The sequence below is a fragment of the Trematomus bernacchii genome, unplaced genomic scaffold (assembly GCF_902827165.1).
Source record: "Trematomus bernacchii unplaced genomic scaffold, fTreBer1.1, whole genome shotgun sequence".
NCBI classification, from domain to species: Eukaryota; Metazoa; Chordata; class Actinopteri; order Perciformes; family Nototheniidae; genus Trematomus; species Trematomus bernacchii.
Genome location: NW_022987646.1, coordinates 49,725 through 75,118, shown reverse-complemented (window position 1 = coordinate 75,118; position 25,394 = coordinate 49,725). Strand labels below are relative to the sequence as shown.

At 41.4% G+C, this 25,394-nt stretch overlaps 3 protein-coding genes across 6 annotated transcripts; all 3 read left to right on the top strand.

Moving 5' to 3' along the window:
- The first annotated feature begins 3,346 nt into the window (after window positions 1-3,346).
- LOC117485386 lies at window positions 3,347-7,210 on the top strand. The gene is made up of 5 exons (XM_034133905.1): window positions 3,347-3,841; window positions 4,733-5,059; window positions 5,227-5,460; window positions 5,547-5,672; window positions 6,526-7,210. Exons 1-5 carry the CDS (start codon window positions 3,793-3,795, stop codon window positions 6,696-6,698), a joined length of 909 nt encoding a protein of 302 aa, XP_033989796.1. The 5' UTR covers window positions 3,347-3,792; the 3' UTR covers window positions 6,699-7,210.
- A 1,126-nt stretch (window positions 7,211-8,336) lies between these two features.
- On the top strand, window positions 8,337-12,018 carry LOC117485384. 4 transcript variants are annotated; one of them, XM_034133904.1, is made up of 6 exons: window positions 8,338-8,593; window positions 10,032-10,146; window positions 10,258-10,358; window positions 10,521-10,754; window positions 10,841-11,062; window positions 11,354-12,018. In XM_034133904.1, the coding sequence occupies exons 1-6, from the start codon at window positions 8,545-8,547 to the stop codon at window positions 11,524-11,526; spliced, it is 894 nt and encodes a 297-aa protein (XP_033989795.1). In that variant the 5' UTR covers window positions 8,338-8,544; the 3' UTR covers window positions 11,527-12,018. The 4 variants fall into 4 exon arrangements, with proteins under 4 accessions (XP_033989793.1, XP_033989794.1, XP_033989795.1 ...); XM_034133902.1 differs by having other exon boundaries at window positions 8,337-8,593; window positions 10,032-10,358; window positions 10,931-11,062; XM_034133903.1 differs by having other exon boundaries at window positions 8,337-8,593; window positions 10,032-10,358; window positions 10,841-10,966.
- A 4,186-nt stretch (window positions 12,019-16,204) lies between these two features.
- LOC117485453 lies at window positions 16,205-21,243 on the top strand. Its single transcript, XM_034134008.1, has 6 exons — window positions 16,205-16,227; window positions 16,704-16,804; window positions 16,967-17,221; window positions 17,308-17,529; window positions 17,654-17,767; window positions 20,246-21,243. Exons 1-6 carry the CDS (start codon window positions 16,205-16,207, stop codon window positions 20,428-20,430), a joined length of 900 nt encoding a protein of 299 aa, XP_033989899.1. The 3' UTR covers window positions 20,431-21,243.
- The last annotated feature ends 4,151 nt before the right edge of the window (window positions 21,244-25,394 follow it).

The window sequence follows — 25,394 nt, the reverse complement described above, 5'->3', positions numbered from 1 at the left end:
AGCATGAAAGACCTGTGTCTACAAGGAGAAGTGAAACAGTTAACTTCATTTCCTGCCTTCTTAACCGGCATCAAACCGCCACCCCTGTAGGCCTGCTGTTTCCATCCAGTGTCTGTAAACAACCTGAGGTTTGATTTCAGTAGCTTGAACAGAGATTGGTTTATCATTCTCTGTTCAGTAATCTTCAAAAGGAGTATGGATCCTGCTATTCTTGTTCTTGTGATGTTAGCTGGAGTATCGCATGGTAAAATACTCATTTTTACAGAAACATTATAATATTGTGTAAAAGGTGAATTATTAATCTGGTTTCATTTGATTATGCATTTTTCTAGCTTTCTTTCCAGCTGCTGAGACTAAATGTAAGGCCTCGCAGAACATGTCTCTGTGCTCTGCAAACCTTGGAGGATCTGTGTCCATCCAAGTGATGAACAATGCAAGCGGCCATCGGCTGGGGTGCAAGAGACAGTCTCCCAACGGGCCCAGAACTGTGTTCAATCTGAAGAAAGAAGTAGTGACAATACATGACTCTTTAAAAAGCAGGACAGAGTTTTTCATCAACAATGGGACCCTGAAGATCACACACGTGGAGAGGAATGATTCAGGGGAGTACAATGTGGAAATCTTTCGGCACGACGGGGTCCTCGTGAGAAACGTCAATTTTGAACTGGTTGTTCAAGGCAAGTGTTTATCTTCCAGCTTATTTATGCTTTAATGTTTCTGTATACTATTTTAAAGTACCTACAAAAGGTAATCATCTTGGGGAAGTGAGAATACAAAACCCAGTGGACCCACATGTGGAAGAATAGAAGATTAAAGGAGAATGTTTAAGAATCTTCTGTACTGTAATATTTACTGTACGCCTTATATCTGATAATATAGTGCAGTATAGTGTTTCTTCTTGAAATTGTCTTTCAAGAACTTCTTAACCTCCTCATTCCTGTGACATTCGATGATGACAAATGACTCAAAATCTACTTAAAAATTATGAAAATATAACTGAGTCCTGCCTTGCACATTAGCAAATAATTCCTGAGAAAATTCTTGAAGGTAAGCTTTCCATTTAGTTACAACTTATTTATTAATTTCAATAATATACTTTGGGGGCTGATGAAAGGTGCCGTGACAGCAACAGGAACTGGCTGTGGTTCAAAGTGAACTTTCAGTATTTGTCAACTTTTCTTATTCTCGTTTTATCATGAATTTTGGTCAAAAATAGAGTTTCACTAACCACCAACCAACAAATGCAAACATGTGAATGCTTTAAAGTTTGTGAGTTTGGATAATTATTTATGTGGTTTGTTTCTCCCCAGAAAGCACTTTGCACATCTTGATCCCAGTCTGCTGTACAGTCGGGGCTCTACTGATAGTGGGGGTGTGTTGCTGCGCCTGCTGGAAAATGAGGCGCGGTAAGAAGTCAGGTAAGACTCACCTGTTTGCAGAGGTGGGAAGTAACTAAGTATATTTACTCAAGTCCTGTACTTAAGTACCATTTTGAGATACTTGTACTTTACTTCAGTATTTCCATTTTATGCTACTTTGTACTTTTACTCCACTACATTCACTCACAGGAGTCGCAGGTGTAGTAGTTTACATTTATTTAGTTACTTTGCAGATTTGGATTAGTGATGTGGAATACAATCAACTCTTAAATAAGACTTTAGCAACACCTCGAGTAAATTCACAAGCTACCCTGCACAAAGTAGTTGAAACTAGCTGCAGCTTTACCAGCTTTGATAACACTTTAATGCATCAATAATTACAATCAATCTGCATAATGAGTACTTCTACTTTTGGTACTTAAGTATATTTTGATAGCAATACTTTCATACTTTTACTTGAGTAACATTTTGAATTTAGGACTTTTACTTGTAGCAGAATATTCCAACACTCTGGTATTTCTGCTTATGCTCAAGTACACTGAGTACTTCTCCCTCCTCTGCCTGTTTGTTATCAAAAAAGAGGAACAGATTCAGTTTGAGACTATTTAATTTTCAGCCATCTTAACTACAAGATAGTTATTATTCTGTCTTTTTTCCTTCCTCAGGTAAAAAAAGGACAAAAAAGGCTTCTAGTTTAAAAGTAACTGAAGATCAACACTGGACAAGTGAGGACCCTAAGATTGACTCCTACTTTGCATGACTTGGGTGCTGGAAAATCTCTTTGTACATGTTGTTACCTTGCAGAATTATGTGAGATCATCTATCTAGTTTAAGTACCAGGTTTTCTTTTCATCCTTTTAAAAAATGTTTCAATATCATTGTCTGTTTATTTTGCTGCCCTTCCCTCATGGCAAACTCTTGGTACATAATATGGAAGTTGAATGTTTGCACTGTAGCTCTGATAAAAAATAAACGTTGATTTACAATTACAAAAAATATGTATTTAATACTCTTTTGAATGAGTTATTGTTACTGGAACTATTGCATAATGAGAGGATGCTGCTGTAAATTAAATGCTGTATATTTGAATTAAGTACTTTTATTGATATAAACAAGCCTTAAAACATCACTTACATCATGATTCCTTTTACTGAAAGTTAAATAAATAAAATCATTTAAAGACCACGCTAAAGTAGATGGCTAAAGTTCAATCAGGAGAGACGTTGATGTATGAAATACACATTTATTACCGGGACACGTAATATGAATGTAATAATGATTGCCAGAATTATAACAGGAGAATGGAATGGTGTTTGGCGATTAGGCCCCAGTTTGAAGGATAATCATTCAGGAGGGGGAAGAACCGCTCCGATGAAACCCCCCGGGGTCTAGACACTGGTGGTGGTGATAAGTAGGTGGGACCGGTCTGAAGGGAGAAGGTTTAGCTTGGTCCTGAAGGAGACAGGAGGCGAAAGGGGTGGAGGAGGGTTGCATATTGTCACCTGAAATGACAGCTGACAAGAGGGAAGAGCAGATATAAAGGGATTAGCGGGTGCAACGATAGGCTTGTGAGAATGGAGAGAGGAGTGATTGGTTAGCTGGGGAGTGACGCCCCCGATCACTTAATGAGGGAGGAGAGAGTAATGAAATGACATGTAATATGAATGAAGAGCTTGGTCTTGATTGAACTTGCGCTGAGCTTTCATTAGATGGCTAAAGTAGTTGATTTAAAAGGTTTTGTTGGTATTAGTTGAATCATGTTTGACGACATCTGCAGGCTGAGTTTGGTTTCACTCACTTTATGTCTTGTCTAAGGACCAGTTGTTTCATGGTAGTTAAAGGGACTTTATAGTTGTTTTCTGATACAAAAGTACACCATTTATAAGTTGAAAGTTATGGTCACAGTAAAACTTTATGTCAAGGATTGTAGTGTTCTCTCATTTCTTATTCCTTATTGAGAGGTTACACTCTGTATGTACACCCTGTGGTACTGTTTCAATCATAACTTATTTATATTCTCTCTCAAATGTTGAGGAAAAGGCAGAACATAACGGACAAAAATAATCGAATCAAAGTGCAGATCTTAGTGGTCAGTGTTTCGTGTGACACTTTATTTCACTTCCTTTAGAGCAATGACACCATTTCCTGCCATGGTATCGTTTAGCGTACAATATTTTATTATCTCCCAGAATTACAGAAACCATTACTTTACTTCTGGTATTTATTTTAGGCTATAACGGTAGAATGTTCTCAACATAAATGAGGAAGTAAGATGCTTTTAATCTGAATCTGATCACTAACAGAAAACATGTCAGGCTGCTCCGTGTAGTATGTGCATGTTTGCTGTAGTATAAAGTTTAGAGTTTAGTGTGAGCTGCAGACTGGGTCCCCCGAGGCTGAACACTGAGGAGACATGCAGGCTGTGATCGGACTGTTGGTGATGATGCTCGGAGCCTCTTACGGTCAGAAGTTTAACTTATAACTGGATTAAATAACATTTTCTTTTACATTAAAGCTGAGCAATATATTAGTTTTACATCAATATTGCGATAGGAGATTATATTTTGGTTTGAGATATAATTTTCTGAATTGACGCACATTTCTGATGATTAATGAAGATTTAGGTACCAATATTCAATCCTTAACTCTTCAACCACCCTGGGCCCAAATTCATTCAAGACATGAAACATGACAAAAACATGATATAAATATGATTAGACATCTTTCAAAATCTGCTGTGATCTTCAATTCACTGGCATAGAACCATGATGTTGAAGCTAACGTAAAGCTTTCTTTGTCTCATTTACATATGACAATCATTTCTGAATAATAATTGTAATCAAAATTACAATAAGCTGTTACACCAGAAATACAATTAATTCAACAACTAAAGAAACTGACAAGGAGGAACTGGTACTTGATTGCAGATACAGAATGCTTACATCCACAGCAAATATTTGGACATCAAGGTTTGATGACTATTTTCCATTAGTTCATATACACATTGCTAAAAACACAGTGAAAAAATTATGTGTTCATTTTGAAAACGTTGGTAACTTCCCAATAATTGAAAACTGAAGTTCCTGTCTGGGTGAGGTTAACTTCACCTAAGCACAAATATTGTATAGAAGCATTTGTACTGTAACAGTTCAGCTGCTAAACATATTTATACAGTATTTCACAAACCTTTGTCTAGAAACCAGTGAAATACTTATTTTTTGCTGCAGATCAGTATTTGCATATGCTTAAAGAATTACAAAACTCAATATTTTTGTAGAAATGCAAAACTTAAATGTTTTCTGTTTTTGATTTTAAACCTTTTTAAAAATTTTTTTTTAATTTTGTATGTCCAGGTCTGGAAACCTACTGTGACGGCAGACAGGATGGAGCTCAGTGTTTCGGTCCTTTGGGAGGAACTGTGGTCCTCCAGCTGATGGACAGGGGCTTAGAAACAGAAAGATACAAATTGTACAAATCGTCAAACAAAGCAACAGTAATACTTACTGTGATAAACAATATGATTGTAACGAATGCCATAAAAAGCAGATCCTCATTTAATCTCGGTGATGGAACATTTAGGGTGAACAACCTCAGCAGGACTGACAGTGATGAATATCATTTTGAAATCCGTGACAACAAAAGTATCAAAGAGAATCGCGCTCTACGACTGACCATTCAAGGTAAATATATTGTTGTATCTATTGGGAAATGTAGTCAAATGGATAGACACACATAAGAAGTTTGTATATTTAAACTCTATATATATCTGTCTGTTCTGTATTAAAACCGGCATAAAATGACTTAGATTGTGTGAATATGAAAAGTCACCAGAAAGTGTTTCCTTCAGCTCCTGTGTCCTCTGTCCGGCTGGCCTCTGAGTGTCTGTCCCAGGGAGAGAAGAGGGTCTCCTGCTCCTCTGGGGGAGGGGACAGTCTTCAGTACAGCTGGACTCTGGATGGACGCTCACTGACAGACACTGAGCTCCTCTCTGTAAATACTGAGACGAACAGCATCACTCTGAAACAACACGTCTCTGGAGCAGTGGCCTGCTCCGTCGAGAATAACGTCAGCCGCTTCTGTGGTGAGAAGATGAGTGAACAACTGTTTATTTATTATGACACAGATTATTAACAGTTCATAAGTCGTTCATTTGATTATTTCCCACAGGCTTCACATTCATCAAGTGCACCTCAAATGAGACACAGATATCACAGTGGGTGTTTGCAGCCAATAATATGCTGTGTATCGAACCAACAACACCTCCTACCACCATCTCAGAATCCTCCACTGTGGGTAAGGAGACACACCAAGAGATTAGTGAAATGTAACATTTCTACAATGGATTGTTAAAGTCATTCCCCCTTTTTTTCCTTTGTTTATCTCCATAAACCCCCTAGAGTTATTTCTATATCTGTGAGTTTTGGAACAGCTCCTACAACAAACATAGAAAATAAGGTTCAAGGTTCAAGGTTAGTTTATTTGTATAGCACATTTTAAGACACAGAGGCAATTCAAAGTGCTTCACATAGGCATTTAACACATAATAATAAAAAACAAACAAACAAACAAAAAAAAGACAATTCAAAAAAGCGATAAAATAATTGTTGCAGCTACAAGTGCAGTGATAAGGCACGGTGCAGCATCTCAGGATAGGCAGCATTAAAAAGAAAGAATCCAGGGTTGGGGCGGACCTTAGATTTTCAGGCAGTTTGTTCCAGGCTTGTGGCATAACAACTAAAAGCTACCTCGGCAAATGTAGTTCTGACTCTGGGGACAAGGAGTAAACCCGCTCCTGATGACCTGAGAGCTCTGGCTCCCAATCCATTAAGTGCTTTGTATGTTCAAAGTAAGATTTTGAAGTGTGTCCTTTGTGTAATAGGCAGCCACTGCAGATTTTTGAGAACTGGGGTGGTGTGGTCAATTCTCCTAGTTTTGGTGAGGACTCTGGCAGCAGCGTTCTGGATGAGTTGTAGTTTTACAGAAACCTGTGAAAACTAAGACTTGTGGGTAGGAGAGTGTTATCAATGTGTCCATAAAACCCTCCAATAAGCGGTTTCTTCCTCCAGCAGAGACGGTTCTTAGTAATCATGAACTCTCGTGTCACAGAACTAACTTGACATGTTGTTTTTGTGTCTCTTTATCCCAGCTGATCACTCCCTGCTCGTATGTGGTGTGCGGGCAGCTGTGGTGGTTTTTGCATTAATCGGGATTGCTGTCTATTTTGCTTGGAAGAACAAGGACTACAAGAAGGCTGAAGGTTCTGCTTACCGTCCAGAGAGGGAACATCAAGATGAGTCTGTTGTGATGGTTGAGATGTAAGGCATCTGAAGTTCAACTCAGGTCGTCTCTCATCGTCTTTAAGCATGTGAAGATAGGGAGTGGAAGTAATCTGCTGTTTTTATTCTAAAATTATAATTTGTGTTCACAGTTTAGCACCTCAGCATGAGTTGTTATTATCTGAGGTCTGTTAGTGTTGTTTTGCATTTGTATCACTCTCACAGAACAAAGGTAATGAATTGTGCCTACAGTTAATGTGATCACAAGTCGAGATGCCTGAATTGTTTCACTCTTTTTGAATCATGTTCATTTATATAATTAAAGTTTTAAACTCAGATTGAATCATGTGCATAATAGTTTGTTGTTTTTCTCATGTGATTATATTTGTTGCTTGCTTGTTTGCAATACGTTCTAATGTAAAGTCTTTTTCCTTTTTAGTGTTGTTATATATCCAATGTAGTGGTGATATTTTATAAAGTTAAATATTGCTTTCATGTGAAAATAAAGTAAGTAAGTAAGGTTAATAAAGGTCTGTAAGTGTGTTTGACTATTTGCATCACTGTGGGACTTTTATTTCAACAAACATTGTGTATTCTATCTAAAGGTAATCAGATGTTTCGGCTCCACAATGTTCACATTAGTCAATTTAGGTAAACTTCCATTTTGTTGTTTTCATTTTCATCACAGACTCTAGGTTTCCCCCTACTGACTAACAGAGGTGTTAGTGCTGTTCGTGGATTATTCTGTAAAATCTCTGTTCCCAACATGTTAACATTTCAGGAAAAAATGATGATCAATAAAATATAACCATATGGTTTTACTGCCTTAATAGGCTACTCTTAACCAGTCTGCATAATGAGGTTAAAATATAAACATATATGTGTATTATTACAAGTGCAATGTCATAAATCTTAGATAGTTTCTCAGTTCAGGGCATTTGCCTTATATCAATAGTTGCCAATAGAGGGTGACTTAGTCTAAAGAGTGAGAGAGAAGTGAAATAACTGAACGTTGAATCATCTACTTCATCAGTAACATCATTAGTGCTTTGACTGAAAGTTAAATAAATAAAATCATTTAATGACCACAAGAAAGTAGATGGCTAAAGTAGTTAATTTAAAAGGTTTTGTTGGTATTAGTTGAATCACGTTTGACGACATCTGCAGGCTGAGTTTGGTTTCTCTGACTCTATGTCTTGTCTAAGGACCAGTTGTTTCATGCTAGTTAGAGGGACTTATTAGTTGTTTTCTGATACAAATGTACACCATTTGTTTCTTTGGATATAGAAACAGTGTGAGGAAGTTGACAGTTATGGTCACAGTAAAACTGTATGTCAAGGATTGTAGTGTTCTCTCATTTCTTATTCATTATTGAGATGTTACACTCTGTATATACACCCTGTGATACTGTTTCAATCATAACTTATTTATATTCTCTCTCAAATGTGGAGGGTGATCGTAAGGGCAGAACATAACGGACAGAAACAATAGAACAGAAGAGCAGATCTTCGTGGTCAGTTTGGTGTGGCACTTTGTTTTACTTCCTCTACAATGACACAATTTCCTGCCTTGCTAAAGTTAGGCGTCCAATCTGATATTATCTCACAGAATTACAGAAACCATTACCATACTGTACTTCTGTTATTTATTTTAGGTTCCAACATCCTTTTAAGGCTATAACGGTATAGTCCGAATGTTCTCAACACAAATGGGGAAGTAAGAGGACCAGTTTATCACAATATTCTGCTTCACTTCTAATCTGAATCTGATCACTAACAGAAAACATGTCAGGCTGCTCCGTGTAGTATGTGCACGTTTGCTGTAGTATAAAGTTTAGAGTTTAGTGTGAGCTGCAGACTGGGTCCCCAGAGGCTGAACACTGAGGAGACATGCAGGCTGTGATCGGACTGTTGGTGATGATGCTCGGAGCCTCTTACGGTCAGATCTTTAACTTATAATCAGACTAATTAACATATATTTTACATTAAAGCTGAGCAATATATTAGTATTACATAAATATAGTGATAGGAGACTATATTTTGGGTTGAGATATCATTTTTCTGAATCCACCCACATTATGCCCACATTTCTGATGATTAATTATCAAAAATTAAGATTTGTGTAGGTACCGATATTCAGTCCTCAATTCTTCAGCCACCCTGGGCCCAAATTCATGAAACATGACAAATACATAACATAAATATGATTAGACATTTTTCAAAATCTGCTGTGATCTTCATTCACTGGCATAGATCCATGATGTTGAAGCTAACTTAAAGCTTTCTTTTGTCTCATTTACATATGACAATCATTTCTAAGTCCTAATTTTAATCACAATAGGCTGTACAATTAATTCAACAACTAAAGAAACTGACAAGCGGAGGAACGCTTTTGCACTGTTTGTTCAGTGAAATGTTTTGCTTTCACTTGTTCATGGCTTTATTGCAACAAAAACATTTGTTCTGTCTGCATTAAATTAGGCATACAGTTACAGTTCAACCGTTTAATTATAACTTATACAAAAATGAACAGAATAACTATGATTGATAGTTTTTCAATCTTGTATTAATCAAACATAATTTATTATGTAACTGATTCAACCTAATGAAATGTTCCACTCATATTCTTCTCAATTCCACATACAATGTTCGTAAAGCTTACTTTAAGTTAAGAAAATACATGTGTTAATTCCTTGTACTGGTACATGATTACAGCTACAGAATGCTTACATCCACAGTAAACATTTATATATCATAGTCTGATGGCCACACCTTTAGAATTTATATATGCAAGATATTACATTACATGTTAATTGTTAGACTCTTTTATCCAAAGCGACTTACATACTCAATACTGTGGACAATCCCCACAGGAGCAATTTGGGGTGAAGTGTCTTGCCCAGGGACTCAACGACATGCTGACTGCAGTGGGGTTTGAATCTGTGCTCCCTTGATCCGAACACCAACGCTCTATCCACTGCGCCAAACTTAATATCTTTTTGGACATCAAGTTTGGATGGCTCTTTTCCATTAGTTCAAACACATTGCCAAAAACACAGTGAAAAATAATGAGTTGATTTTGAAGGCTTTGGTAACTTCCTAATAATTTAAAACGGAAGTTCCTGTTTGGGTGAAGTTAACTTGACCTAAGCACAAATATTGTACAGAAGCATTTGTACTGTAACAGTTCAGTTTTATACAGTATTTCACAAACCTTTGTCTGGAAACCAGTGAAATACTTATTCTTTTGCTGCAGATCAGTATTTGCTTAAAGAATTACAAAACTCAATATTTTTGTAGAAATGCAAAACTTACATTTTTTATGTTTTTGATTTTAAACCTTTTTTTTTTTAAATGTTTCTATTTTGTATTTCCAGGTCTGGAAACCTACTGTGACGGCAGACAGGATGGAGCTCAGTGTTTCGGTCCTTTGGGAGGAACTGTGGTCCTCCAGCTGATGGACAGGGCCTCAGAAAGAGAAAGATACAAATTGTACAAATCGTCAGACAAAACAACACTAATACTGACTGTGATAAACAATAAGATTTTTAATAATGCCATAAAAAGCAGATCCTTATTTAATCTCAGTGATGGAACATTTAGGGTGAACAACCTCAGCAGGACTGACAGTGATGAATATCCTTTTGAAATCCGTGACAACAAAGGTATCAAAGAGAATCGCGCTCTACGACTGACCATTCAAGGTAAATATATTGTTGTATCTACTGGGAAGTCAAATGGATAGACACACATACAAAGTTTGTATTTCTAAACTCTACATATATCTGTCTGTTCTGTACTAAAAGCTGCAAAAAAAGACTTAGATGGTGTGAATATGAAAAGTCACCAGAGTGTGTTTCCTTCAGCTCCTGTGTCCTCTGTCCGGCTGGCCTCTGAGTGTCTGTCCCAGGGAGAGAAGAGGGTCTCCTGCTCCTCTGGGGGAGGGGACAGTCCTCAGTACAGCTGGACTCTGGATGGACGCTCACTGACAGACACTGAGCTCCTCTCTGTAAATACTGAGACTAACAGCATCACTCTGAAACAACACGTCTCAGGAGCAGTGGCCTGCTCCGTCAGGAATAACGTCAGCCGCTTCTGTGGTGAGAAGATGAGTGAACAACTGTTTATTTATTATGACACAGATTATTAACAGTTCATAAGTCGTTCATTTGATTATTTCCCACAGGCTTCACATTCATCAAGTGCACCTCAAATGAGACACAGATATCACAGTGGGTGTTTGCAGCCAATAATATGCTGTGTGTTGAACCAACAGCACCTCCTACCACCATCTCAGATTCCTCCACTGTGGGTAAGGAGAGTACAGTGTCAATTAACCCCCGCACTAACATCACATCCTGGAATCAAACTGTGACCCCCCTCTCTGAAGATGACCCATGGTACATTAGTAAGTGACAACTAACACTGCAGCAATGAATTAATAAAGTAATTCCCCCCTTTTTTGTTTGTGTGTCTCCATAAAGTGTGTCTCCATAAGTAACAATGAGTCTTATTACAGCTCCTACCACAAACACATGCTAAGGCTTCCACTGTGGGTAGGAGAGTGTTATAAATGTGTCCATAAAACCCTCCAATAAACAGTTTCTTCCTCCAGCAGAGACGGTTCTTAAATAGTAAACATGAACTCTCCTGTCACAGAACTAACTTGACATGTTGTTTTTGTGTCTCTTTATCCCAGCTGATCACTCCCTGCTCGTATGTGGTGTGCGGGCAGCTGTGGTGGTTTTTGCATTAATCGGGATTGCCTTCTATTTTGCTTGGAAGAACAAGGACTACAAGAAGGCTGAAGGTTCTGCTTACCGTCCAGAGAGGGAACATCAAGATGAGTCTGTTGTGATGGTTGAGATGTAAGGCATCTGAAGTTCAACTCAGGTCGTCTCTCATCATCTTTAAGCATGTGAAGATACTAGGGAGTGGAAGTAATTTGCTGTTTTTATTCTAAAATTACTTCTGGCAAATGTGTTCACAGTTCAGCAGCTCAGTATGAGTTGTTATTATTTGAGGTCTGTTAGTGTTGTTTTGCATTTGTATCACAGTTCAAGTACAAGTTGAGGTGCCTGAATATTTTCACTCTTTGTAAATTACAATCATGATCATTTATATCATTTTAGTATTGAACTCAGATTGAATCATGTGCATGATAGTTTGTTGTTTTTCTCATGTGATTAAAATGTCATATATCGTTTTTTATTTTCCTTGTTTGCTTGGCAATACGTTCTTATGGAAAGTCTTTTTAGTGTTGTTATATATCCAATCCAGTTGTGGTACTTTATGAAGTTAAATATTGCTTTCATGATAATAAAAGTAAGTAAGGTTAATAAAGGTCTGTACATGTTTTGTGCTTATTTGCATCACTGTGTGTTCTCTAATTCAACAAACATTATGTATTCTTACTAAAGGTAATCTAGATGTAAACATTATTCAAATAAGGTAAACTTCCATTTTGTTGTTTTCATTTTCATCACAGACTCTACCTTTAATTATTCATTGAAAAAACCTCCAGACTCATTATCAGTATCAGTCGGTGTGAGGTTTCCCCCTACTGACGATCAGAGGCGTTACTGCTGTGCATGGATTATTCTGTAAAATCTCTGTTCCCAACATGTTAACATTTCAGGTAGAAATGATGATCAATAACAAATAACCATATGGTGTTACTGCCTTAATAGGCTACTACTACCAGTCTGCATTATGAGGTTCAAATATAAACATATATGTGTATTACTACAAGAGCAATGTCATATGTATAAATAGTTTAGGGCATGTTTCTTTTATCAATAGAGGGCGACAGAGTCTAAAGAGAGAGAGAAGTGAAATAACTGAAAGTTGAATCATCTACTTCCCTTTTCCATGTAATGAATTACACAACAGCCACCACCCTAACTAACACTTGCATCAACCAATATATCAGAACTGTTTTGAGCTTTACATTTGACCAAAATGACTTGTTTTCATATTCAGCAGGAAGCTGTGAAGACCATTATTAGGCTAACCACAATTAAACTAGTTTCTATAAAAACTAAGTACAAATAAAGAGCCTATGTTGAACGGTTGTGATACTGAAATTCTAGTTTGATGGCAAAGTATTGTTCTGTTCAGCCAGGGGTCTGAGAAGTAGGGCGGACAGGGAAAGTCCGCAGCCCTGTATGGGTTCACTATGCACTCTCCCTCCTGAGTCCCTAAAGAGCCCGGGGAGAACGCAAGTGCCCCCTATGTCCCCCCACTCCGCCACTGACCCTGTGCAGAGTGTGTAGGGACTATAGTATGGAGGGCTCTCCCCCTCCTGCCCCCCAGGCAGGCGAGGGGAGCCCTTCAGCCCTGTAAGGGCCCGGAGCGCATTACATCACCCCGCGACCCTCCAGGGGTCCGGAGAAATGTAAGCGCATTTACGCCCGGGGAGGGGGTCAGATGCCCACTGACCCACAGCCCCCCCCCTCCTCACCAGTCCTGTGTTGCCCCAGCAAGCACAGACGTTGAGAAAGAGCCAGACATATCCAAGAGATACAACTTTATGAAGGGGCCTGGCGTTGACCAAGATGCCACCGTGCATATATCCTCCACACTCACACCGCTGAATAAGGCTGTTGATGCAGCCACAGCTCGTGTGGAGTGCGCACGGATCCCCATGGGACAGGCTCTCCCTGCCTGCTTGTAGGCGTGTGCAATGGCTTCGCAAAGCCAGCCTGCCAGGCGTTTCTTGGACAGAGCTTTTCCAGTCACCCCGCCCCCGAAGCACACAAACAGCTGTTCAGTGCGTCTCAGGGTAGCTGTGCGCTCTACATAATATGCTAATGCGCGCACCGGGCAGAGGAGGTGTAATTTAGCTTCCCTAGCCCCACCATGGGGTGGAAGACTAAAACCCCCCAACTGAAAGACCTCGACCTGAACTCACTCCTTAGGCTCTTGGGCACAAAGGAGGGGTTCGATCTGAGTGTCGCCCCACTCTGGTCACCCCGAATCAGTAAACAGCTCGGGTGCACCGACAGAGCGGTTAACTCGGACACTCTTTTGGCTGACGTTAAGGCAAGTAGCAACGCTGTCTTCCACGACAGTGCTTTCAGGGAGGAGAGCTCAAGAGGCTCAAAAGGCTCCGTGACCAAAGCCTCGAGCACCAGCGGCAGGTCCCACTGTGGGGCGGAGGCGTGCACCACCGGGCGCAGCCTCCTGACCCCCTGTAAAAACCGCAACATCAGTGGATGAGAGAAGGCTGACCTGCCGTTGAATCCCTCATGACAGGACGTGATGGCTGCTGCATACACCTTCACTGTGGAATGAGCAAGCCCTCTGTCCACCAGTAACTGTAAGAAGGATAAAATAGAGCCCAACTCACAAGATAGGGGCTCTATTCCCCGCTACTCACACCAATGCTGGAATCTCAGCCACTTTGGCCTGTAACAGGCTGTGGTGGATTCTGCTCTAGCTGCCTGGATAGACTGAATAACGCTGTCAGACAATCCACCCTGTCTCAGCCTGTCCCTCTCAGGAGCCAAGCCTGAAGAGGACGGCCCAGAGTGGGTAACGCCCCGATTGCACCTGCCTCTCGAGACATCGCCCCCCAGAACTGGGGGATCGCCCAGGGCTGGCCCACCCTGTGCATTCTGGGAGAGGATGTGGCAGTTGTGGAGGTCTACAAGTACCTGGGAGTGCACTTAGACAATGGGCTGAACTGGAGGATCAACACTGACGCTGTGTACAAGAAGGGGATGAGCAGACTCTATTTTCTGAGGAAGCTGAGATCCTTCAACGTATGCAGTAAGATGCTGGAGATCTTCTATCAGTCTGTTGTGGCTAGTGCACTCTTCTTTGCTGCGGTCTGCTGGGGGGGCAGCATCAGAGCCGGTGACACCTGCAGGATCAATAAACTGATCAGGAAAGCTGGGTCAGTCATCGGCATCAAGCTGGAACCCTTTGAAGCTGTGGTGGAGAGGAGGACACTGAACAGGCTGTTGTCCATCATGGATAACCCCACCCATCCTCTTCACCTGCAGCTGGACAGTCAACGGAGCTCCTTCTCCAACAGACTGCTGCAGCTCCCCTGTCACAAGGACAGATACTGGAAAACATTCCTGCCCACTGCAATAACTCTGTACAACAAATCACCTCTGGCTGGAAGAGAACTCTCTGCTCCATAGTTTCTCTAGAAATAAAACATCTGTGTCATTTCTGAGTACCACGGAGCCCCGACGCGATCCGGTGCCACCAGAATGACTGCCAGACGTTCTCGCCTCACTCTCCCCAGGAGAGGGAGAATGAGACGCAGCGGTGGAAAGGCGTATAGCAGCTTCCTTGGCCATGGCTCGTGTGCAAACGCGTCCACCCCCAAAGGCGGGTCGTCGCTCAGGGCCATGGAAAACCACAGGGCACAGTGGCTGTTGCGCCGGCTGGCGAACAGATCCACTTCCGCTCTCCCGAACTGGGCCCAGATCTGCTTCACCACCTCTGGGTGAAGCGTCCATTCGCCTGGCAGGGGGCCGCCCCTCGACATGAGGAGGGCTCTCAGAGATAATACCATCTCTGATGCCCATAACCACAGCCTCTCCGCTGTGGCCAACAAGGCGGCGGAGCGGACTCCGCCCTGCCTGTTGATATAAGCCACTGTGGTGCTGTTGTCGCTCCTGACCAATACATGTCTCCCTTGAATTAGGGGCATGAAATGTCGGAGGACTAACACTACCGCCCGTAGCTCTAGGAGGTTGCTGTGCCGTGTTTCTGTTAGAGACCAGCGCCCACCTATAGCCCTCTTCAGGCAGGTCCCTCCCCATCCTGTTCTGGATGCGTCCGTGAACACTGTGATGTAGGAGGTTACCCGCCCCAGTGGAGACCCCCTCCGGAGGCGCCCGGGAGACCCCCAGAACCGGAGGTTGCCCTCCACTGAGGGGGGGATGGTCACCAGCCGCCGTTTGTGCCTCTTGGGATCCAAACGCAGACTGGAAAACCACCTCTGCAGGCGGCGCATATGCAGTAACCCCAACGGGACCACAACGTGAGCAGCCGCCATGAGACCCAGAGTCTGCATGACAGTTAAACCTGTCACTGTTGCCCCCTGTCGCAGCCTGTGCACCGCCCTGAGAAGGGACGCACGCCTGCTCTCTGACAGGGTGGCACGCAGCGCGTCTGCATTGAGCACCACTCCCAAATACAACGCCTGTTGGTGAGGTATGGGGGTGCTCTTTTCCCAATTGTTGCAAAGCCTAATTTGGTTAGGTGTGTGATCAATTGTGCTGTGCAAAACATTGCCTGTTCCCGGGACCCAGCCATGACTATGAGGTCGTCTATGTAAAAGAAAACTCTCATGCCCTGGGCGCGCAGCGGTTGAAGCGCTGTGGCCACACATTTGCTGAATGTGCGTGGGGATAGGGAGTAGCCGAACGGGAGTCTGTTGTACTCGTAGGCTATCCCTTGAAAGGCAAAACGCAGATACTTCCTGTGCTCTGGCACAATCTCCACATGAAAGTATGCGTCTTTCAGGTCGATGGTGGTGAACCAATCGCCCGGCTGCACTAGCCCCATTAACTGTTTGATAGTTAACATGCGAAATTTCCTGCGGCAAATGTGAAGATTCAGGCTGCGCAAATCTAGAATAGGTCTGAATTCCCCTGTCTTCTTGGAAACCAGGAAGAACATGGAATAAAAACCCCTTTCTTTTTGCTGTTTTCACAAAAATACTCTCTTTCTACTTCCTTTCTCCCAATTGTACGTCTCGGACTCAGTGCTAGGCTATCACCTCCGCTCGCTGAAGAGTAAAGGATGGTGGTCAGGAGGCGAGGCCTCCTTTTATACGGAAGTGAGATGCGCACACATTCAGGTAGGCCCGCCCCGGGGCCAGCTACGTCTATAGAAATCTCAGTAGGTGAATGCTTGCATGATAAGGTAGTACCCATAGAGTCCAGTAGAGGGCGGAGCCTGTGAGAGATATAACAACACTAATACTTAATGTGATAAACAATAAGATTTATCTTTTTATCTATTTTTTTTAATAATGCCATAAAAAGCAGATCCTTATTTAATCTCAGTGATGGAACATTTAGGGTGAACAACCTCAGCAGGAATGACAGTGATGAATATAATTTTGAAATCAGTGACGGCATAAATATCATAGAGAATCGCGCTCTACGACTGACCATTCAAGGTAAATATATTGTTGTATCTACTGGGAAGTCAAATGGATAGACACACATAAAAAGTTTGTATATCTAAACTCTACATATATCTGTCTGTTCTGTACTAAAAACTGCATAAAATGACTAAGATTGTGTGAATATGAAAAGTCACCAGAGTGTGTTTCCTTCAGCTCCTGTGTCCTCTGTCCGGCTGGCCTCTGAGTGTCTGTCCCAGGGAGAGAAGAGGGTCTCCTGCTCCTCTGGGGGAGGGGACAGTCCTCAGTACAGCTGGACTCTGGATGGACGCTCACTGACAGACACTGAGCTCCTCTCTGTAAATACTGAGACTAACAGCATCACTCTGAGACAACACGTCTCAGGAGCAGTGGCCTGCTCAGTCAAGAATAACGTCAGTAGCAACGATAAAGAGGAGATCTCTAACTGTGGTGAGAAGATGAGTGGAAAACAGTTTGATGAATAAGACATGGATGATTAACTGCATATCAGTCATGTATCTGATTCTTTCCCACAGTATTCATTAACTGCTCCTCAAATGGGACACAGATATCACAGTGGGTGTTTGCAGCCAACAATACGCTGTGCATTGAACCAACAACAACACCTCCTACCACCACCATCCCAGCATCCTCCACTGTGGGTAAGGAGAGTACAGTGTCAATTAACCCCCGCACTAACATCACATCCTGGAATCAAACTGTGACCTCCCTCTCTGGAGATGAGCCATGGTACATTAGTAAGTGACAACTAACACTGCGACAATGGATTATTAAAGTAATTCCCCCGTTTTTTGTTTGTGTGTCTCCATAAAACACCTGTAGTGATTGCCTGATATTTAAATATCTTGTGTCTCGTTGTAGAAACAAGAAACTGGCAAATAATGGGCGGTGTTCTCTCTGCACTGGTTCTTCTGTTGGTGGTCGGGGTGGCTGTCGTCTGTGCTCAGAGAAAAAAACCAAGCAACCAGCCTACAGGTACAGAACACAACTTCCTTTTTTCTTACACATCGCTGCATTCACAGTTTATTTCTGTATTTACAGATGCAACAAACAGTTTGACATTTTTGGCAATACAAGTTATTTGTTTCTTGCCCGAGAACAAGATAATAAGATTGAGACCACTTTGGAAACTTGACGAGAAAAACATACACATATTGGTAGGTAAATAACAAAAAATAAACAATCTTTTTAACAACCAACTGTACAAACACCCTGTAGTGTTGGAAGTATTACATCCTTTACTTTAGTGAACCGACGTAAGTATAATCAGGAAAGTTTACTTAAAGTATTAAAAGGTAAAAGTACTCAATGCAGAAACATGTCCCCTGTGACTGACATACTATTATACCATAACATCAATATTACTGTCACAAACCGGCTCAAGGAGTGCAACAAGAGGGGACACAAGTGGTTAGCCCTGCATTTATTAAAGTGGACCTATCATGCTATATTTAAATTATATATTGTAGGGCCATACCTATATAAGGTATATTTCTACGTTTCTGTTTTCAAAATACCAAACAGATCATGCATTTTAGCCATGCCTCATTTCGCTCTATGTGCTGTTTGCTGTCTACGGGGCTGATTCTGTGAGACCACGCCCCCCTGCAGGAGAGGGGAGACGTGCTCTGATCAAGTCAAGAGGGGGAGAAAAAAATATTTCCGTCCTCCGTGTTTTATTTATATATACAGTCTATGGTTTTATTATATTATTATAGGCCTATAGAGTCGTTATTCATTTGTTTTAAAGCTCAATAAATAACAAAGAAGACCTTTGACCGGCACTTTTCAAATTTTGTCCGGAAGATTTAAACTTTAACGGACATCTTGACCGGCGAAAGAAACTGAAACTGAAACTCTGCCGCACGGTCCCCTCGTTCCTTGGAAGAGGCGGAGAGGTGGGTGTTTGTTATCTGCTGGTGGACTAACCGGAGAGAATTACAGTGCTTGCCTCGACGGGGAGGGATTGCATTGAATTAAAGCAGCGGGAGCAAACGCTTGCCTCGGGGAGGGAGAAAAAAAGCCAAGCTGCTTTTGTGGCAGACTACAGCGCCACTTACAGGCATGGCATATGTACTACAGCGTCTCCAGCGCTTTCGAGCAGCAATGGCCGGCCGTGGCCCAACCCCACATTCCCCTGATAGGTGGAGAGTTGGCCCAATAGCCGTAGCGCCACTTCTGTGACGTCATAGAAGTGTTCAAATCTGGATCAGTCTGTATCAGATCCGTTGCAGCCCCTTTTTTAGAGATTTGGGTATGGAGGAAAATAGAGAGGGTTGTGTTTTCTGACACTTGGTGAGTTCCCTGGAACACCGGGGACACATATTCATGTATAAAAGACGTACAAAAGTGCATTTTACATGATAGGTCCCCTTTAAAGTGACAACATGTAAGGGTGAGTGTAAAGTGTGTGTAGCGGGCGAGGTAAAAACCAAACTTGGCCTGGATGGCTCATGGAACAGAGAGACAATAGATAGAATAGATACATAGAATTGGAGGATGAAACCCTCTTTATTGGTCACACATACATGTAGCTACACAGCACACACAGTGAAATGTGGTCTTTTTTACCCATCCTAGTAGTAGGAGCAGTGGGCAGCTATTGTACAGCGCCCGGGGAGCAATGGGGAGTGGGGGGTCCGGTGCCTTGCTCAAGGGCACCGCGGCAGAGCCCAGGAGGTGGACTGGGACCCCTCCAAGTACCAGTCCACACTCCATATTTGAAGTCTGTTCGGGGACCTGAACCAGCGACCCTACGGCTCCCAGTCCGAGCCCCTACTGACTTTATAGACAGGTGTCCCCACTGTTGATTAACGACCAGAGAGCAGCAGACACACTGAGCAGAGAGGGAGGGGTCGTAACATTACTCATGCATTTGTTTCACAGCAGGAACTTACTGTTGTTAGCCATGGGGAATATTGCTATTGTAGTGAGGTATAAGCAGAAAGTGATATGGAGAAAAAAAACCTCAAATTGATACTTAGGTAAACTACTTTCCACCATTGCAACACTTAGTTTAAAGGTCCCCTATTATACTGTTTTTCATCAATATATTATAAGTGTTTGGCTCCAAATACCAAACTGATCATTGTAGCATCCCATAAACCCCTCTGTTTCAGCCCTGTTTCAAAAGTGCTGATTCTCTGTCTGTTACTTTAGATGAAAATAAGGAGCCACTCCCCACGCCCAGGTGATAAGGTGGGCGGGTGTTACCTTGGTTGGTTATTGGCTAATGGTTACACAAGCCAAAACATTGTTATGACATGATAAAGTGGCAAACATCTGATCAGACAGGTTTTTATATAAAAAGAGAGAGAATCTTTTTTCCTGAAGCTTTCAGAGTCTCTTTACACAGAGGGGACACACGTTTATGTATAAAAGACATGAAAAAGTGGATTTTGCATAATAGGTGACCTTTAACATCATTGTGTTGTTTATGTATTCACTCTGCAGATGAAGATGAACAGGAGTTGACCTATGCTGTTGTCAAGATCAAGCAGCGGTCGGGGCGGCAGGTCCAGCAGAGGGCCGAGCCGGAGGTGGAGTACGGCCAGGTCAAGTTCTCAGAGCGACCTCGGCCGACTGCTGATCCCGCAGGAGAGGAATGTGTGTACGCCAAGGTGCGAAGAGGCAGGTGATTCCCAGAGTTCAGTCATTTGACAAAGACTGCACCGTTAAAGGCAGGTGAAGGGTCTCTTTGTCCAGATCCTCCTCGTCCTGTCATCAGAACGGCAACAGGGTCACAGCAGAGCACAGTTACACTTTTTAATGCACTTTGACTCTGTAAATCTATTTGCTCCCTATCGCTTCATATCATTGATTTCTGTTTCTATTGTATTAAAATAAAGATCCTGCAATAATAATACTTTTAATATTAATAATGATATTCCTTTATTTCTTCAGAATAAATAAATTATACACCTAATGAGGACAAGATACAGGTCAACATTTTGCTGTGATGTGTTTCTCTTGTACAGTCTAGTAGGGACCTCCGCCAGAAGCCTGTTTAAAGTTGAAATACATTAATAGGATGCGGGTTCTTTTAATGTAAATACAATTTTTATTTTCATTCATAGATATTATTATTATTGTTATGCTTTTGTGGTTTATTTAAAATTCCTTGTTTGATTTCAAAAGCATTTTAATTGTTGTTTTAGATAACATTACAATCATCTTTGCGTTATGTTTATGCTTGTTTCTAATTCATGAGGATGTTCACTTTTTTAATACATTGTTGAGCCACTGTAAATTTAAAATAATGCTAATATAATTTTGCCTTTACAATGCACTTAGTTAACCCTGCAATAAGTGGCAGAAAAGCACACTGCTCTGAATAACCACTTCCTCATTTGCACAAATGATGGCAATGACTGCTCATTTTTGCTGAAAAACTGTCTTTCTCGAAGGAAGAAAGAACATTTGTCATCAATAAATAATTACATTACATCTTATCGAGCTGTGTGTTCATTTTTGAAACCTTGCCAGGTATATGTAGTAACTGTTTCATAGAAAAGCTGAGCATGCTTGTGTTGGTAGTGTAGGTTAGGTGCGTTGGGGGAGCTATCTCTAAATGTGACGGTGTTATCTTCCTTTGGCTCGCTTGTAATGAGATAAGTTTGCAGAGAAATGTCACGGCAGTCTGAAGCAACCACATATTAGTTTCCTTGTAAGCTCTTCTGCTTTTTTCTCAGATGATGCATGGTCAGTCCGACAAAATTGGCTGTGAGGTATTACCCATGTTGCATCATGGTGAAACAGCCTAACAGTGAAATGAAAGTGTCAGTTGTGTACTGTAGTGCTGCTTACTCTTATGTGCAGTAAAATTGGGGAATTGTTCTTGTTTGTAATTTATTCGATGTAGATGGCATACAGTTTAATAACTTGCCTCAGAAATGCCTGTAACTAGAGTGTGTGTGTGTTGTTCAGTGTTTCTTGATACTGTAAGATGTCGAACCTTTTAAAATAGGATGTTGCACTCTTACTTTTACAAGAACAAAGTAAGGGTTGATAAGAAACTGAACAACTTCCGAGAATCCTAGTATGCGCAGTGTTATCTTTTAACACCAACAGCTTATTTCTACATCAAGTGTTTCCTTTTTCTCTGTGGCTTTCAGCGCAGAACGCAACATACAAATAACGATGTATTTATCAATGTTATTCATCTGCGGTAGCTTTGTGATAATATTCAACAGACACATTTTACTTACTAAGGGCTCTTCATTTTAATAGACGAGGAGAAAAAATGTTTAAAATGAAGTCAGTTAAGAACAACGCCACTGATCTGTCATTTGAATTATTACATTACATGTCATTTGTTAGATGCTTTTATCCAAAGCGACTTACATACAATCAATACTGTGGACAATCGCCACAGGAGTAATTTGGGGTGAAGTGTCTTGCCCAGGGACACAACGACATGCTGACTGCAGTGGGACTCGAACTTGCTACCCCCCTGATTCGAAGTCCAGCACTCTATCCACTGAGCCACAGCCGCCCGAGTCAACTGTCACATTTTATTCGATCATTCGATTCATTTCTGTGCCATGACACAAGCTAGCTAGCGTTAGCTTATAATTTATAACTTTCTTTGCTAAAGGTATCTGACCCTACTGGCCTTGCTCTTCCCTGGTCACTTCATAATCTCGTCCAATGGTCACTACTTGCTTCCAGAGTTGGGTAATAATATTACTTTTGTCGGTAACGGAGTAGTGTAACGCGTTACTTTTATAATTCAGTAATCACACTACAGTTACTAACATTGCCCCGACACGCGTTACTTCGTTACTTTTATCAAATCAGTCATAATCACACTGACAGACAAGAGGGGTTTCCGCCGCAGGTTTATATGTACGTAATCTGCGCGACTTGCGCGTCCACATCTCCACGTGCAGTGCTGCATAAACATGGCTGAGTCAGCGATAACTTTCGAGGGGTGGAGGTATGCCCATTATTTTGAGTTTGTCCGAAGAATAGACAGGAATGTGACGGTGAGGTGCAAACTGTGTCCAGGCCAGAAGCTGTTATCCACTGCTGCAAACACCACGTCAAACCTCAACAAACACCTGCAAAGAACACATGCTAAGGTGAAGCTAATAGCTAAGGACCCCCGAACCCAGAGTGAGGATGTTGTGAGTGCGCCGCCACCGACTCTGAAGCAGCACAAATTAGAATTTGGAGGACCGGTAACCAAAGCAGAGATGGACAGGCTTGTAGCATCCTTCATAGTAGAGGTAATGTTGCCCATTTGCACAGTGGAATCACCATCGCATCGTTCAGAGATATACTGCGCAAAATACAGATAGCAGGAGACAGAGGACAGCCATGGTCAGAGCTATCTGGATCAGTCTTATGCGACAATGGAAACTGAACTAAAGAGAACATTTGAAACTTTAGCAGTCTGCGTGATCTGCCTGTAGGGAGGGGCGGGCCGGCCCTGCGAGTAAAGTAACGAGTAAAGTAACGAGTAAAGTAACGAGTTACTTTATGTAGAGAGTAACGAAGTAGTGTAATATATTACTTTTTTTTAAAGTAATATGTAATATGTAATATATTACTTTTTTTTAGTAACGACCCCATCTCTGCTGGCTTCAAACCAAAATGACAGCTTGAGGTTGTATGCTTGTGCCAACCGGGCAGTTGAAGTTCATATCGATCTCCCCTGAAATGTTAATCATCATTTAATCCTATTAGACATATCTGTGACCTTGACCTCTGACCACCAAAGTCTAAATCTGTTCACCCTTGAGTCTTAGAGATTTGTGCCATATTTAAGTACTTTCCTGAGACATCGTATTCACGAGAAGGGGACCAACACTTCCTCTTTCCCAGCATGCACCACAGATGGACTTCAGCCGACAGCGCACAATGAAACACAGATGTTTTTCTAAGTTTGATGTATTTTGTAAATTCATTTTGATCCTCTTGAAGCCATTTGATATGATCATATTTGTTTAACAGATTTAATAATAGGGTGGCTGTAGTTTGGGAAAACACATAATAACAGCCCTGTTGTCAGTAGCATCTAGTAGCGGTTGTTGACATTAAAACACAGCCAGATGAATCTTTCTGTAGAGATGCTGTTGCTTGTTGCCGAGCACCATAAATACAAACCAGTGTCGGGTAAGTCTTGTGATCACGTCCATCTCCTCTTCACAGGAAACTCAAATAATAGGCCATCTTTATCACACGTGTAGTGCACCAACGCTTTCACTACCGCGCTGTTCTTCGTGCATTGCACAATCTGTCACCTGGAAGTCTTTTGACACCATGACGGATTGAAGGCGCATAATATGTTTCAACCACTATTATGTATGTGGGTTTACCTTGCCTCCTGACAATGTGTCACTGGTGTTTGTAGCGTCAGAATGAAACCACTCGAGCAATGAAGAAAGTGTAAGCAGCACTTCTGGTTAAAAATACGCACTATAAAAGCAGAGCAGAGCTGTGGAGGCCCGCAGACTGATCTGAAGCCACAGACACAGCGGCTTTGGTACAACATGTACACTACATCGATTGGTTTAGTACTTGTATTTGCTCAAAGCAACATACATTTGTTCTAAAGAAAGAAGTGTGTGCTGCAATGGGAAAATAAACTTGGTGTTGGTGATGATATAAAGAAAAAAATATATATAAAAATCAGGTTCTGCTCAAGGAGAGGGCAAGTTTCAGAATAACAACCAATATCACAGACTTCCATCAAAAGTAAGCTGGACGGTCATTTTTCTTATTTATGTTATATTTTGATAAAACAACAGTAGATACAAAAATAAAATGAGAGTTGAAGTAATTCGTTGTTTTCTTTACAATTTTTGTCCTCGCTATTTTTGGGATATGATTAATTACAATAAGGTTTTTGCAGCGACCAACCGTTTATAATAATGACATATAAAAACATTCTTAAAGCTGACTATTTACACTATGAATCAGATAAAGAAACATGAGTGATGCTGAGTCCTTTCTGAACTGCTTTCCTGTCAGCTATTAGTTGCTATCTGCTACCCATAACTTTGAATCTACTGTTTTTGGTTACCTTCCTCTAATTTCATGATGTTGGTTTTTGTTTTATGAAAACGTATTACTGTTAGTTAGGAGTTTGTAAAAATACAAATAGGTTGAACACACGAGACCGACTATGTGATGTCAAAAGACAAAGAAAAGAGAGGTGTTTAAAAAGGAGGCGAGAGGAGGAGGATGGAGGATGTGGCAGCTAAGGGCAACAGAGAACGTTCATCTCTCCAGTCATCTGATCTGCAGTTTTAAGTGTCCTTATGGACTGGTGGAAAACATTTTGATGCCAGGTTTGGAGAAATCCAGCCAAAAGCTCTTGGCTTTGTCTGTGCCGACTGAGGCTCGGGATGTAAACAGCAACTGTGTGATTATGATCCATTGACTCTGGTTCCATATGGAAATATCCTTTTTAACAGTGTGTGCCAGCGGTTCTGGGCACTGACATTTAGACATCTGACAGAATTATAAAGTCTTATTCCACATTTGTAATATTATACAGAAACTTTCCACTACAATATGTAACGTGAAGCATCTTTTAAATACCATGCCATCACTTCAAAGACAAACTCAATTTGTGGGCAGCTGGGGTATTGCA

Excerpts from the sequence above, each read along its gene's own strand:
- LOC117485453 (XM_034134008.1), top strand. The coding sequence starts at position 16,205 with ATGCGAAATTTCCTGCGGCAAAT. Across the intron at positions 16,228-16,703 it reads CGAAATTTCCTGCGGCAAAT|GGTGAACAACCTCAGCAGGA; the intron begins GTGAAGATTCAG and ends TGGAACATTTAG. Across the intron at positions 17,530-17,653 it reads AGATGAGCCATGGTACATTA|AAACAAGAAACTGGCAAATA; the intron begins GTAAGTGACAAC and ends GTCTCGTTGTAG.
- LOC117485386 (XM_034133905.1), top strand. The coding sequence starts at position 3,793 with ATGCAGGCTGTGATCGGACTGTTGGTGATGATGCTCGGAGCCTCTTAC. Across the intron at positions 3,842-4,732 it reads GATGCTCGGAGCCTCTTACG|GTCTGGAAACCTACTGTGAC; the intron begins GTCAGAAGTTTA and ends TTGTATGTCCAG. Across the intron at positions 5,461-5,546 it reads TAACGTCAGCCGCTTCTGTG|GCTTCACATTCATCAAGTGC; the intron begins GTGAGAAGATGA and ends TATTTCCCACAG.
- LOC117485384 (XM_034133901.1), top strand. The coding sequence starts at position 8,545 with ATGCAGGCTGTGATCGGACTGTTGGTGATGATGCTCGGAGCCTCTTAC. Across the intron at positions 10,359-10,520 it reads TCTACGACTGACCATTCAAG|CTCCTGTGTCCTCTGTCCGG; the intron begins GTAAATATATTG and ends TGTTTCCTTCAG. Across the intron at positions 10,755-10,840 it reads TAACGTCAGCCGCTTCTGTG|GCTTCACATTCATCAAGTGC; the intron begins GTGAGAAGATGA and ends TATTTCCCACAG.